Source organism: Cajanus cajan, chromosome 4 (genome assembly GCF_000230855.2).
Source record: "Cajanus cajan strain Asha chromosome 4, NIPB_CcT2T_4, whole genome shotgun sequence".
In the NCBI taxonomy this organism is placed as follows: domain Eukaryota; kingdom Viridiplantae; phylum Streptophyta; class Magnoliopsida; order Fabales; family Fabaceae; genus Cajanus; species Cajanus cajan.
In genome coordinates this window covers 18,113,574-18,128,264 of record NC_138520.1, presented here as the reverse complement: position 1 = coordinate 18,128,264, position 14,691 = coordinate 18,113,574, and the positions used below count along the sequence as shown (strand labels likewise).

Genomic DNA, 14,691 nt, shown 5'->3' with positions numbered 1-14,691 from the left:
TAAAATATTTACATATATTGTTTCGCCCACCCCTTTAAAATTATGACAATGGAGGTCAAACATTAGTTTAATATTTGGTATTAGAAAAAACTATTATTAGGCAACAAGTTAATAATGTTGCTCATTTAATTAGTGGAACACAATTTTATGTTGTCGCATGTATCTTTTTTATTTCATAATTAATTAATTTTCAGAGTGAAAAAGAAAATTGTGTGATAAAGTGTTGAACAACTTTTGACGTGTCATGTCATGAGGCCTGGTTTCATATTTGGTGGTCTTTAATTACATTGTAGTCAGCTAACCCTGCAAGGAATTACATTGTAGTCTGTCTCTCTAATTTGATTCACATAAGAAAATAGTTATTTTTATTTTAATTTTTAGGCTCTAGTATAATTATCAAGACCGACCAAAATTCAAGCTTTAAGTCTCCAAAATAATTTTTTATTTATAAAATTTAATAAATTAATTATATTAATATTATTTTTAATTTTTTTATTGTCTAAGTCTAGCATTATAAGAACTAGAGTTTGATTATAATATTATAATTTTTTTTATTGAAAGTTCTTTTTTTATGAATAACAGTTAATTTTCTTGTCACTCTTTCATTTTTAAAAAGGATTAGTTTCAAAATTCATTATAGGCCTTAAAATATGTTGAGCCGATAATTATAACAAATAATGATACATATATAATAAAATATATATAATTTTTAACTATATTATTTTTGTGTTTATTTTTTATCATTAATAAACTTAATAAATAACATGATAGAAAAAAAAACAAAAAGTAAGTGATATCGTAAAAATTGTTATATAATTTCATTTTATTGCACGTATATGGTTACTCAATATTCTAACATCCTATACTCGATTTATGTAACATAAATAATCAAATGATACACAACACAATGATAGGGAAAAAAAAAAGCATTCATCAATATCTTCATCCTCAAATTTACATGATTTCTATTTCAATTATCTATTATATTTATATTAAATTTTACCATTTTTATAATATTTTTAAATTATCTTTATTAAAAATATCAAAAGAAATATTGAAACTTAAAAGTCTAACATTAGAAAATATACTTTAGAAAAAATATTATTAAAAGAAAAAAATAGTTAAAATATGTCTATATTTAAGAAAGTGTATTTGTTTCTTATAATAATAATAAATAAAAAAATAAAAAACTGAGTTTTCATATTCTATTTTACTTTTTCTCAAAATTGTCACTTTCATATACAGAAGACTATGTTTCTATTTTTCTTTCCATCTCTGCCAAAATAGTGTGGATATGTTACACCATTTCCCATGACAGAGCCCTTTCCGCGGTTGATTCGCGGCCGAACGAAGGCACAACCATGGGCTGAATTCAAAGGGTCTAACAACGTTACAACCACACGTTCTCCACTCCATAACCTATAAATACCCTACCCTCCCAACCACATCTCCCACAACACAGCATTTCACAAACACAACACACAATGGCCCGCCAACACTTCCTCGTCCTCGTCGTCCTCGTAGCCATCCTAGGCGTGGCCATAGCCAGGGAATCCCCATCACCATCACCATCACCATCATCATCACCATCATCAAAGGCCCCATCACCATCACCAAAAGCCCCATCATCATCACCAAAGGCACCAACATCATCTCCAAAGGCACCAACATTGTCTCCAAAGGCATCACCTGCTCCCACTCCGGAGTCGGAGTCGGAGTCATCGTCTCCTCCTTCACCCGCCCCCGTTGCGGAGGAAGAGCCTTCTTCCCCACCGGCTCCGGCGAGCGAGGCCATCGAGTTCGGTGCACCCGCGCCCGCTCCCGGCGACCAGATGGCTGCTGAGAATCCCACATCGGCCGAGGATGAGAGTGCTGCCAGCGCCGCTTCTGCCCTCAGAGTTTCTGCTGCTGTTGTCGCTGTCGCTGCCTTCTTCGCATTCTAAGATGCTTCTTACGTGCTTCTCTTAGATTCATTCCTCTTGTGTTGTTGCACCCAGCACCTTAGTGCTATTAGTTGTGTTTGTGAAATCAACCTCCATTATTATTATTAATATTAATATTCAATCAATTAATTATTCTTTTAAAAGAAATTATTGGTTAAAAAAATTATCTGATATAATATTTATTATTAAATAATATTTTTATTTACATTATAAATATATAATACATGTTTATATTTTATTAAAAATATAAATATAAATTATAATGACATATATGATCTTATTTAAAATTAATACTAAAATATTGTGTATTTATATGTAAAATAATTTTATACATAGTAGATTGTAGGTCCCTTTGTGTATCATTTTATTATTGATTTTACTTTCTAAAAAAAATCAAAATAAATAATTATTTCTTCAAAATAAATAAATTAAACACGGTATGAATATGATTCAAGGAAAATGCTAGCAAAATATATTTTTAAGAATATTCATTTAATTAAAGGTCGTAGAAGAAGAGGTGAACAAAAAATTATAGTTTTAAGAAATAAACTTTATTTTAAAAAAATAAATTAAAAAGGGTATTTAAAAAAGGAGAAAAAAAAAGACATATTTATTAAAAAGAGAGATGCTTATATCATTTGTCTTAAATAATTCTCTCACATTTTATAGGTATAATTATTAGGCCATTTATATTTTTATATTTATATTTAATTTTATTTTATAGATATTCCTTACAATTAAGTATAAGAAATTATCTTTTAAGAAACAAATAAATTTGGGTAAAAGTCACTTTCAGTCCTTCTAAAAAAAAATTTTATTTTATAAATTTTTTTGAATTAATTTAGTCTCTCTAAAAATAAAATTTGTTGAGATCGATCCTTATTTATATTTTTTTTACGAACCAGTCTTACACACATATCTTATTAGATAAGGATTAATTTTAACAAATTTTACTTTTACGAAAACTAACTTAATACAAAAGAATTTGAAAAATAGAAATAAATCTCAAAAAATTTAGAAGGCTAAAAGACAAAAATAACTTTTATTCTATTTAATTTTATTCATAAATAACTTTTTCTTAATTACATAAGAACTTGTATACTATCTTACTTTAACAGATATAACAATACTTAAATTTAAAACAACTCATCTTACCAGCTAAAATAACTTTAATGTAAAAAATCAATAAAGAACTATTTTTTTTTATTATTTAAAACTCACTTAAGTAACTCAATTAAAATTACTTTTTTTTTTAAATAGGGGGCTAAAGCCCGATCAAATAATCATTAAATTGAAAAAAAATAGAATTATCTATTAATAACAAGTAATAAACAAAAGACGGAGAAGACTCATAAACAAAAAAGTCCTCCTCTAAAATCATCTTGCGTTTAGCAAGAAGGTCCGCAACTAAATTGACTTCTCTTGAAATATGGTAACATGAAAACAAGGAGAATTGATTACTCAGCTCTCTTATCTCTTGAACAAGGTCAAAATATGGGCGAGAATCAAAACAACCTTCATTAACAAGCCTCCTTAGAGTAGAAGAATCTGACTCAATTATCACCTAACACCTGTGACGGATCCAGAAAAATTGTTAAGTGGGGGCAATAAAATATTTTAAAATATTTTTTTATTAAAATATAATAATTTTTTTAAAAGTATATTTTTGTGATAAAAAAAACTAATATACCTATTTTTTATAAATTAAAATTTTCTCATAAATAGAGTGACAATTTCTCTTCTTCTTCTTTTTTTTTTTTTTCTGGCAGATATTATATTTAAGTATGATGTTGTAATTTTTAATGACTTATTTAATTTTAAAGGAATAAAATGATATAAATTATTAAGATAAAGATAATATAATTACTATTTATTTTCTTTTGTATCTCTTCTAAATTTCTACGTTCATTTAAAACAAAAATATTTTATGAGAACAACACCTATTTTTTTTATAAGAGTAAATTTATTTATTTTTATTAAATATGTTTAAGTAAAAAATAAATAAAAAACTTTGTGTGACAATTACTCTCATTCCTTTTAATTTAGATCCTCTCCCACTAACACATAATATACATATACAAGATTAAAAGGGTTAAAAACTAAAATAAAAATTAAAAAAATAACTTATATTTATATTATGACATCTTTAATGAATAAAGAAGTAATAAATTTTTCAGTCAGTAAAAAAAATTACACGATAGAATAAAATATAAATGAAATATTAATATATTTTAACATATTAGATACAAAAACAATCATCGCATAAAAATATTACATATAATCACATATAGAAAGTGTCACTCTAGTCTATATTTACACTTTCTTTTAATAATATATCAACATATATTGTATTTATAGTATATAAAAAATAGTTTATAATAATAAGTATTATATCTTTATAAGATGTATGTCATTATAGTTATTACATAATAATTTTTTTTACAATAAATTAAAATATAATATATATATATATATAAATAAAAACTGTAAAATTTTAGTGGGGGCCACTGCCCCCACTGTGGTGTGAATGAATCCCTCCCTGCCTAACACTATATTTTTAATTAGTTATATTGTCACTAGTGCAAAAAGAGGCTTTTACGTCACCTAAATGACGTCGGAACAAGGCACCACCGACGTTATAAAAACGCGGTGGCAGAATGGTAATGGGAACTAATTTACGTCGGACAGAGAGGGGTCCGACGTAAATTATCCCATTAACATCGGAGCTCTCACCGTCAGACGTAAATTTATGTCGGACCCCCGTAGTCCGACGTAAATTTACGTCGGACGGTGAGAGCTCCGACGTTAATGGGATAATTTACGTCGGACCCCTCTTTGTCCGACGTAAATTTACGTCGGACGGTGAGAGCTCCGACGTTAATGGGATAATTTACGTCGGACCCCTCTTTGTCCGACGTAAATTACGTCCCACCAAGCCTCACCCGACGTAAATATGCCCCTAAAATCAAACGCCCACACCACTTTTCATTCCCGCGCTCCCTGTTTACGAAACTAATAATCCTTTTTCTCTCAATCTCTAAGTCTCTCAGTGCGTTTGTTTCTACATTGGACGTTTGTAACTCTCTAAGTGTCTGCACATTACACGTTTGAGGTTAGTTTCTTGTCTACGCAAATTTTTTTATTTTCTGCTATTTATTCATCTAAAACGGGCCATTCTGCTTGCAGAACGGCCCGTTCTGCTAGTAGAACAGCTCGTTCTCCTTGCAGAACGGCCCGTTCTGCATGCAGTACAGGCCGTTCTGTTTGCAGAACGCGCCGTTCTGCTTAAATTTTTTGTATTATAAATTGTTTATCTGGAACGGCCCGTTCTGATTTTAGTATGGGCCGTTCCAGATAGGTTTCTGTTTGTGTATTATTTGTTTTTTTATTAGTTATTTTGTTGCTATATTGTTATTATCTTTTTTACTTTATTCGTCTATTCAGTTAATTCATTGTTTTTATAATGAAAGTTTAATTTTTTCAGGATTATGGAGGATTCTGGGTCTGGCAGTGGAAGGAGGAAAGGTAGATCTGTCACCCGATTGTCTGGGTTGACAGCTGGACGCATTGCTAAGGAGAGGACACTGGTTGAGGTGGATCCTCGTTCTGGCAAGGCATCAAAGCCCAAATGCTGTCAAGTTTAAAAGCTATTTGGGAGTCCTAGCTCGACGACATGTTTCTATTATCATTCCATCATGGGATGACGTTCAGGAGGTTGACAAGAACCTCATGTGGCAGGATATTTAGGTATATACTTTCACATCCCTTGAATATTATATAACTTAAATACATTATTTATTAATTGTTGTTATTTTCATAGCAAAATTTTGACATTCCCAACACTGAGGTCATGAGGAGGAAGATGTTATCTTCCCTAGCCACCAGGTGGAGAGACTTCAAGACTTTCTTGACACGGGAGTATGTATTTGGAGAGCGACAAAATGAGACTCCCTGTCTAAAGTACCAGATCACTTATGAGGAGTGGATGCAATTTCGTGCCACTCGATTGGACCCTTCGTGGCAGGTTAGTTATTGATAACTCTTACATTGACACAAATACTTAAGGTATATTTTAATTAATCTCATTTTCTTTTTTGTATTATTGCAGGCTAAAAGAATAGCTGCCCAAGAACGACAGGCCAAGAATGATGCACCCCATCTATTGTCAAGAGGGGGATATGAAAGAAAAAAAAAGGAAATGAAGAAGGCTAGGGCAGAGGCAGCAGGGGTTGAGTCTGCTGACCGTGTGGAGTCACCTCCCCGCCATGAGATGTGGATAGCAGTCCGGACAAAATTAGATGGGCAAATGACTTCTAAGTCTGCAAGGGTCGTTGCTGATAAAATAGTAAGTAAAAATATACAAACTAAGACTCTTCATTTCAACTCATTTAATTCATATGTGTAGTTTAGGGTATAATTATTGTTAATATGTTGTAGGAGGGTTTAGTTGAGCAGAGCACCCAGGGCTCATTTGTTTCCGATGGTCGGAATGATATCCTCACAACGGCCATAGGAAGGCCAGAGCACGGAGGCCGTGTGCGTGGTGTTGGTGGTTCTTGGAGCCACCGAGATTTCTTTGGTGCCCGATCATCGAGGAGCACTGTTGACTCTTGCAGTCAAGAGGTTATGCAGAGAATGGAGCAGAGATTGGAGATGCAGTTTGAAGAGAAATTGAAGAATATTCAAAAAGAGTTTGAACAGAAGTTTGAACTTTTGGCTCGTTCTCAACAACAGACTGCAGTTGCTCATGATGGTGTTCGAGTCAGCACTAAAGGGAGTTGTGCTGCTCCAGATCCCTCACCGGATCAGACTCACACTGATGTACCAAACCAGTGTGAGTTATATGTTGAGGATGACCCCCCACGTTTAGTGGCTATTGGCCAAGTATTTGAGGGTGGCTCAACCATCCATGGTGTCCCTCTACAGCCAGACTGGACACGGGTTGTGGTTGACCACGTTCAAGATGTTGTTGCTCCAGTGCCTTTGCCCAATATAGAGGTTCAACTAGTGGGGCAAGCAATCGGCACATTCTTAGTTTGGCCAAAACGTTTGGTCATGCCACTTTCAGCACAGGAAAATGTAATTATATTATTGCTCTTTTATATTCTTATAATTCTATTATTGTTTAACTAATTGTGATTATTTCTTTATGATTTTATCAATTGTGGTAAGGAGGTCATGAGAGAACCTCATGTTGATGATGCTAATATCGTAGCAGCAGAGGATGATCCCATATCTAAGCTTCTAATCATATTACCACGATTAAATAAGAAGCCAATTCAATTGCAGTGGGACATTAGTGTTTTTGGAGTTGATAGCGCTGCTGTTCCACTATACATATCTATGCCTGATGCATTAGAGATTGTTGGGGAAAACTCCATGTTAAATATTTCTATCATACAGCTGTGGGCCATGTAAGTCATATTTTCTTTTGAGTCTAAATTTACAATAATTACATTTAACTTATAATAATTATTTGTGTTAGGTACATGGACAAATTGAGTGTGAAGCATGCACAAGCAGAAGTATATGGATTTATTGAGCCTCAATCCATCCAAAAATCAGGAAACACTCAGGTCCAGATCCAGCAATATATGCAAACATGGATGAGTGACTCAAGAAGAGATATATACATGGCTCCATACATTGACGGGTTAGTTTTTTAATTGGTTTTTTAATCATGGTAATTTTATAACTAATTTGTTTGTCATACAATGTAGGTCTCATTGGCAGTTAATGGTAATCATTCCTAAGGAATACACCATGGTGTGGTTTTGTTCACTACATCGAAAACCAAGCCACGAAATTAAATGCCAATTACAAGGGTAATTAAATTTTTTCATTATGTTTTAAAACTGTAATTATATATATTGGCTAACATTTGTTTTTATTTCAATTAATTAGAATCGTGTCTGGAGTTAATATTTTAAGTGGAAGAGCCAGATCATCAAAGTCATTGCATTTCATATACCCTAAGGTTAGCAAATTAATTCATATAGTCAATAATATTTAAATTTATTGACTTTGGAAATAATAGTTATTTGTTTCTCATTTTAGTGTAATAGGCAACAAGACTCGTTTGAATGTGGCTATTACATCATGTATTGGATGAGAGCCATAGTTTCTGTGGGTATTATTGATTCTTGGGCGCAGGTAATTCATATCAAAATTTATTTAAGTATATTTACCTTTAGGATAATTAACATTGCATATTAATGACACTTAAATTAATGTTTCAGGTCTTTCAAGATCCATCTCCATTGCCCGAAGATGAGATGCTCAAGATAAGAGAACAATGGACAACTTTTTTTCTTCAAAGTATATCATAGTTAGATTTCTAAGTTTAGTTAGTTAGATATTATGTTTATAGTTTGATAGTTAGTTAGTTTAGTTAGTTAGATAGCATTGACAAACATATGTTTTATAGCTTTTTTAGAATAATAGGATTTACATTGTCATAATTTATGTTTTTTAAGATTTATATATTATTTTCTTTTTGTCATTCAATTTTGAAATATAATTTGAATTTCTATTCTGGACTGTCTGGTTTAGATTTGGTATTCTGGACTATATATATGCAGGTGTTGGGTATATCAAAAATTTATAAACGTTTTAAAAAAAAACCCCATAATTTTACGTCGGACATGGCTTGTCCGACGTAAATTTACGTCGGGCCTTGCAATGGCCGACGTAAATTTACGTCAGACAAGCCATGTCCGACGTAAATTTATGGCATGTTTTTTGTCCCTTTTTACGTCGGGCTGGGATAATATCCGACGTAAATTTACGTCGCGTTTAAGGGGCGACGTAAATTTACGTCTCCCGTATTAACGTCGGAACCTTTTCCGACGTAAAAGGCTCAAAATACCCGACGTAAAAGACCCTTTGTGTACTAGTGTGTATTGGTTAACATTCATGACGCTGACAAATAAGTTTGGAAAAGAGGTCCTATTAAATTTGAATGAAACTTAATGAGTTCTATATGAAAATTACCTAATAGAATAACCATATTTTGATGAGTTTTCTTCCGTCAAGATTAATTGGTATTTCTGACCAATATTTTGGATATTACCCTTTCGGCCAAGCAAACATCAACCTAAAAAGTTTTAGTTGTAACAAATGTTCCTCTATATCTTAAAGTTGATTGATAAACATGAAAGGTTTAAGATATATTCTTTATGATCATCATTGCAACTGACCGACCATTAATTGAATTTGGTCGTTACAAAACCCTTATGATGCGCGCCCTTTAAATATCATCATTCACTGTGGCTATCAAATTTTCTGTCTCGATCTACTCTCTTGTCACCTTTTCATCTGCTAATTTTTTAAACAACAACACCCTAGCCTGCCATGTTGGCCGAAGTTAGTTCCCAATCTTTCCACAAGTATGGGATGGGTGTGATCATGCATCATCATCTTCTAAACCCAATTCCAGTTTTTCTAGGGACCACGAAACTCCCCCAACTCCAGGGGTTTCAAGAACCCGTTGCAAGCACATGAAGGTCATTATTTCCTTTGACCATATGCCGACAACGTGATGGACATGGTGATATTCCTCGATTACTACCTTCATAACTCTTATTATCCCCTTCTGATTACTTTTTGGTTTCAAACCAGCATGATTCCTCCCAATATGGATATTTGGCCTAAGGGATCTAATGTAATAGTGTGTATTTTATGTTTTTATTATATGATGATGTGTTATGTTGATTTATCATGTCATATATTATGATGTTGTGTTTTTATGTTGTTGTTTGAGTTATAATGGTTTAGAAATTCTTGAGAGTTACATTGTTTAGAGTTAGCTAATTTAAGGTCAAAATTAACTAAGAAATATGAAAGGTATATAAGATTTTCAATTAACATATAAATTTTATAAGTTTATCTTTTTGAATTTTAGAAAGATAAATTCTAGAGTTAAAGAAGATCATTTCTTCTTTTGACCTCACCAGGAGCTAGCATCTAGAATTTTCCATGAAGTTAACATCGAGTTGTAGAAGTTGATATTCAAGTCAAGGAGCTTGAATTTGTAGAGAGAAATTGACGAATCCTTTTAATTTATAGATACATGTTGAATCTAAAGATGAATTTGAGTTATATGAGTTGTTTAGAATCTTTTTTATGATTTACGTGTTGGGGGTAGTGTTTAACAACCCAAATTTTCTAAAATTATTAAAAAGATATTTTGATTAAAGAGTTTTATAGAATATTTTAGAGACTTTTAATAATTATGAGTATTTTAATTAAATAATAGATATTTGTGAAAATTGTTTTGTATAAAATTTATTAGAGAAATATACATTTTTATGATATTTTGTTAAATATGTGTTTTTATTATAATTGTTTATTATTTATATATTTTATTTTAATTATAATTGTGTTGAAAAAATATATTTATAATATATATATATATATATATTATAAGGTTCTATAATTAAATGTTTATTTATTTATTAATTTATTAAAGGGAAGAAAATTTGCAACTATGGTCAGGTGTTTTAACTAGAGGGTTACAGAGGAGTTAAGATTTTAAAAAGGGAAGTTTTTTATCAGACTTTTTTCAATGTTTTCTTTTCTCGTATGCTTTTATGTTTCGAAACTCGGAGAATCAAAGAACAAAGGAAACCACCCTGAAGTTGCAAGACTGTCTTCTTTTGCTTATCAAGGTAAGAGAGAGTGAATAGTCTTGTTATGGGTGTGAGATGTATGTTGGGTAATAGGATTATTGACTCTCAATCCCTTATGTGTTGCTTGTATTGTATGGAAGGGATTTTCCCAATTAATTGCATTATGTGTTTTTGGTCTTTTATATGATTCCTTATTATTCTATTTGACGTTGTGTAGTTGTGTATATCTCCAATTTCGTAATTGAACCTATAATTGTGAAATTTGGATTGTGTGTGGATTTCCATGGAAACCCTAAATGCCTATTGTGTGAGTAGTTAATAAGGGTATGTAATTAGAATGTGAAATTGGTGTTGAATTTGAGTAATTAATGATATAATAGAGTAATATTAAGCTTTAATCATGATTTTTATCGATTGAATTAGAGTTTTAGGGTTTTGGGATCCGTAATGTGCAATTTTCGCACATCCTACAAGTCTTTCACGAGTTAATATTGCATTGGTGTCACATGGGTTGACCTAGGTGCAATTTGACACTATTCCTGCAAGTTTTCGCGTCAAGTGTAGCCTCTGTCACGTTGGGCGTAGGTACTCTCAAGATGGTGTTATTCCTTCTATGTCAAGCACAATAAATGTCGCATCGAGTGTAATACTGTTAGAATCAGGTGTTTGTGATTTCCATATTAATTGTGACCTCCATCCGATGTCTTAGAAGATTAAGTTATGGAAATATAGTTTGTGAATGATGGTGATGAATAACTTTACCATTTAAGTGTTTGATCTTATGAATGGTTTGAGGTACCTATATCAATTTCTAGGAAAGATAAATCATGGGAGAAATTAATTATTAATAAGTTATGAAGTAAGTTGATTGTTAACAACTTTAGGTGTTTTAATGATGGTGATGTCTACGAATTTAACATGTGATATTGATAAGACTGTTAGGCTAGTTAAGTTATCGATTTAAATGCTTAGTGATGTTGATCTCTTAATAATTATGATCGAGATGTTAACATATGATTAGACAATCTGATAATGATTCTATCTTGAGGTGTATTAGAATGATGTCGTGTAATTGTTGTGTTTAAAATGGAAACATGTGTAATTATTGTACTAATTAATATTGATAACTAGCTGTGGTATATGAGTATGTTATTGATATGATTGTGAGCTATGTATCAGTTGTAGTGATGTGATCCTTTATGTCATTGATTTCTAATATTCAATTGATATAGTTGAATCGCTAATTGCTATATTGAGAACAGTTAATGATTATATGATATGAGATCTATTAAGCCAAGATGAAGATTGATACACACTCATTAGTTTATCAATTGAGAGAGAAGACGAGAAAAAATCAAGATAGAAAACAAAGTTTAGCAAGAAAATTCAACAAGTTACTTTCTTATTTCTTGAGTACACTCAAAGATTAGAATCTATCTTTCTTAAGTTACAGATTAACCATCATCTTTCTCATGTATTCAATTTCTATTATTATACCGTGCACTTAGGCCTTATATACATTAATAAAAGAACTATTCTAGATACCTACAAAATAACTAACTTGGTTGTTAGAATAGAAAGTTAGTTATTGTACAACTTGTATTTTAGAAAAAATAACAAAAACTAACTAAAGGACAAAATGGTTGAGACCCAACAGTTAACAAATCTCCACCTTGGCTCAAAAACCAATTGAACAACTTCAATTACTTAATCACCTTGCAGCTTAATCAAGTCTAGGCAATGATAAAACTTTGTACTAGGAACAATTTTTGTGATCATATCAACATGGTTATGATCTGTTAATATCTTTTTCACTATCACAAACCCTTTATCAATGATTTCTTTGACAAAATGTAACTTGATGTCAATATGTTTTGTCCTCTTATGGTGCACAGAATTCTTGGACAAGTGAATGGCACTCTAACTATTGTAGTGAACTATAATAGCTTCGTCTTGTAGCTTTAGCTCTCTTACAATGCCTTCAAGCCATATAGATTCCTTTACTACCTCTACTAGTGTGATGTACTCAACTTCTGTAGTTGATAACACCACTAACTTTTAGAGGCTAGTTTTCCAATTGATTGTAGTACCAAATGCTATGAACACAAAACTTGTAAGGGACTTTCTAGAATCTAGACAACTAGCAAAGTCAGAGTCTGCAAAACCTTCAATAGCCACTACCTTTGTGCCATTTCTAGCTCCACCATAGACCAAACCCCTTCCAATTGAACCCCTTATGTACCTCAATATCCATTTGACTACCTACTATTGAGACTTGCCTATATTTTCTATAAATCTACTCACAATGCTCACTACATATGCTATGTCAGGCTTGGTACAAACCATAACATACATGAACGATCCTACCACATTTACATATGGGATTCTTTCCATGTAAAAAACCTCTTCATGAGTCTTTGGTGATTGGTTTGAGCTAAGTTTGAACTGTTGTAACATAGGAGTAATCACATGTTTGGAATTAGTCATTCCAAACTTCTCTAGAACCTTTCTGAGATAACTTTCTTGAGACAAATACAAAAAATTCTTCTCTTTGTCTCTTTTGATTTTAATCCCTATAATATTTTTAGTAGATCCTAGATCTTTCCTTTCAAATTCCCTACATAAGTCAAATTTAACTTTGCTTATTTCACCCTTCTTGTTGCTTGCTATCAAGATATCATCAACATAAAGTAGAAGTATGACAAACACTACATTATCAAGGAATTTAAAGTAGACACAATTATCATAGTGTTGTCTCTTAGGACACAATTATCATAGTAGACACAATTATGATAGTGACTTCATGCATGTTGTGACCCGAAAAATTTCAATCTTACGACCTATGGTTTGGACTATTGTTTTGAAAATTTTCATTAATTAAGGAATGCACGGATACTAGACTAATCCTCAAATAATGATTTTGAAAATAGGGTCATGGAGTCGCCACCAATGTTTTGCTCAAAACATTGGAAAAAGAAAAGATTTTCAAAAATCCAATAATGACCTTAATAATCAAAATTGGGCTTGAGGGTCGATTACGTGTAAGGAAGGTATTAAGCACCCCTACAACACTCTAAATCGGTACCCTATGATAGAGCTAGCATAATAAAAATTAATAGTTTAAATATTAGGTCCCCTTATTGATGATTATTTATATACATGAATTTTAAATTACCCGATTTACCTTGAAATGCCTACATGATTACTCTTTTTATTATTTAGAACAATAACGGTAAAAATGATGAAATAGAGGGAGAGAGAAACGTTGACTGAAATACCTTTTGATCGAGCTTTATTAGATCTTCAAGTATGGAGACTCTTAGGTGCTTTTTGGCTACCTAACATACTACAATGTACCTCACAAAATCTTAAGAAATACAGGGGGAAGGTGAGAGAGAAATTTCAAGCTATATCTGACTTCCTAGACGAATTTTTCTGACCCTAGGAGCAGTGCTCGAGTTTGCTATTTATAGACATCAAATCTGACCAGAATGGCCCATTCTAGTTCCAAAATGACCCATTCTAGATCAATATGTTAAGAGTAAAATTTGAATCCAAAACAACCCATTTTGGATTTGAACTTAACTCATAACAACCTGTGTTGGAACGACCCGTTTTGGACTGGGAATAACCCATTCCAAACTAGGGTTTCTAGGCCTTTTTAGTAGTTTGGAACAACCCATTCCAGATTGGGAACGGCCCATTTCGGGCTACTAAATCACCCTTATTGGGATTTGGGCCTTTTGATATCATATCGTGTCATTTCTAGGCTTTCGAGAGCTCCTTTTCTTCATAATAGAAGTCCATTTCTTTGTTTGTAGGTTCGGACGAAATTAGGTGTCTACAATGCAACCTGAGCCTAATGGATCCAATTCCTTTAATTTTGCAAGGCTTGTTGTCTCGTAAGAGAACTAAACCATCTGCTTGATTAGAGAACTTCTCAAACCATGATCTATGTGGTTTCATATGCCATGAAAACCCTGAATCCATTATCCACTCTAATGTTGAATTATATTTAGACACAACCAGAGCTTCAGCCGATTCATAGACTTCATTTTGTACAATATCTACATTTACAGAATATTTTCCTCTTTCTTTGTTTCCATTATTAGCTTGCC

The 14,691-nt window shown here is 32.0% G+C and overlaps 1 protein-coding gene across 1 annotated transcript; it reads left to right on the top strand.

Moving 5' to 3' along the window:
* The first annotated feature begins 5,301 nt into the window (after window positions 1–5,301).
* On the top strand, window positions 5,302–8,475 carry LOC145957036 (uncharacterized). The gene is made up of 2 exons (XM_083073266.1): window positions 5,302–5,967; window positions 6,052–8,475. The coding sequence occupies exon 2, from the start codon at window positions 6,570–6,572 to the stop codon at window positions 7,074–7,076; it is 507 nt and encodes a 168-aa protein (XP_082929392.1). The 5' UTR covers window positions 5,302–5,967; window positions 6,052–6,569; the 3' UTR covers window positions 7,077–8,475.
* The last annotated feature ends 6,216 nt before the right edge of the window (window positions 8,476–14,691 follow it).

Bases quoted from the DNA above. Each gene is read 5' to 3' on its own strand.
- LOC145957036 (XM_083073266.1), top strand. From the start codon at position 6,570: ATGCAGAGAATGGAGCAGAGATTGGAGATGCAGTTTGAAGAGAAATTG.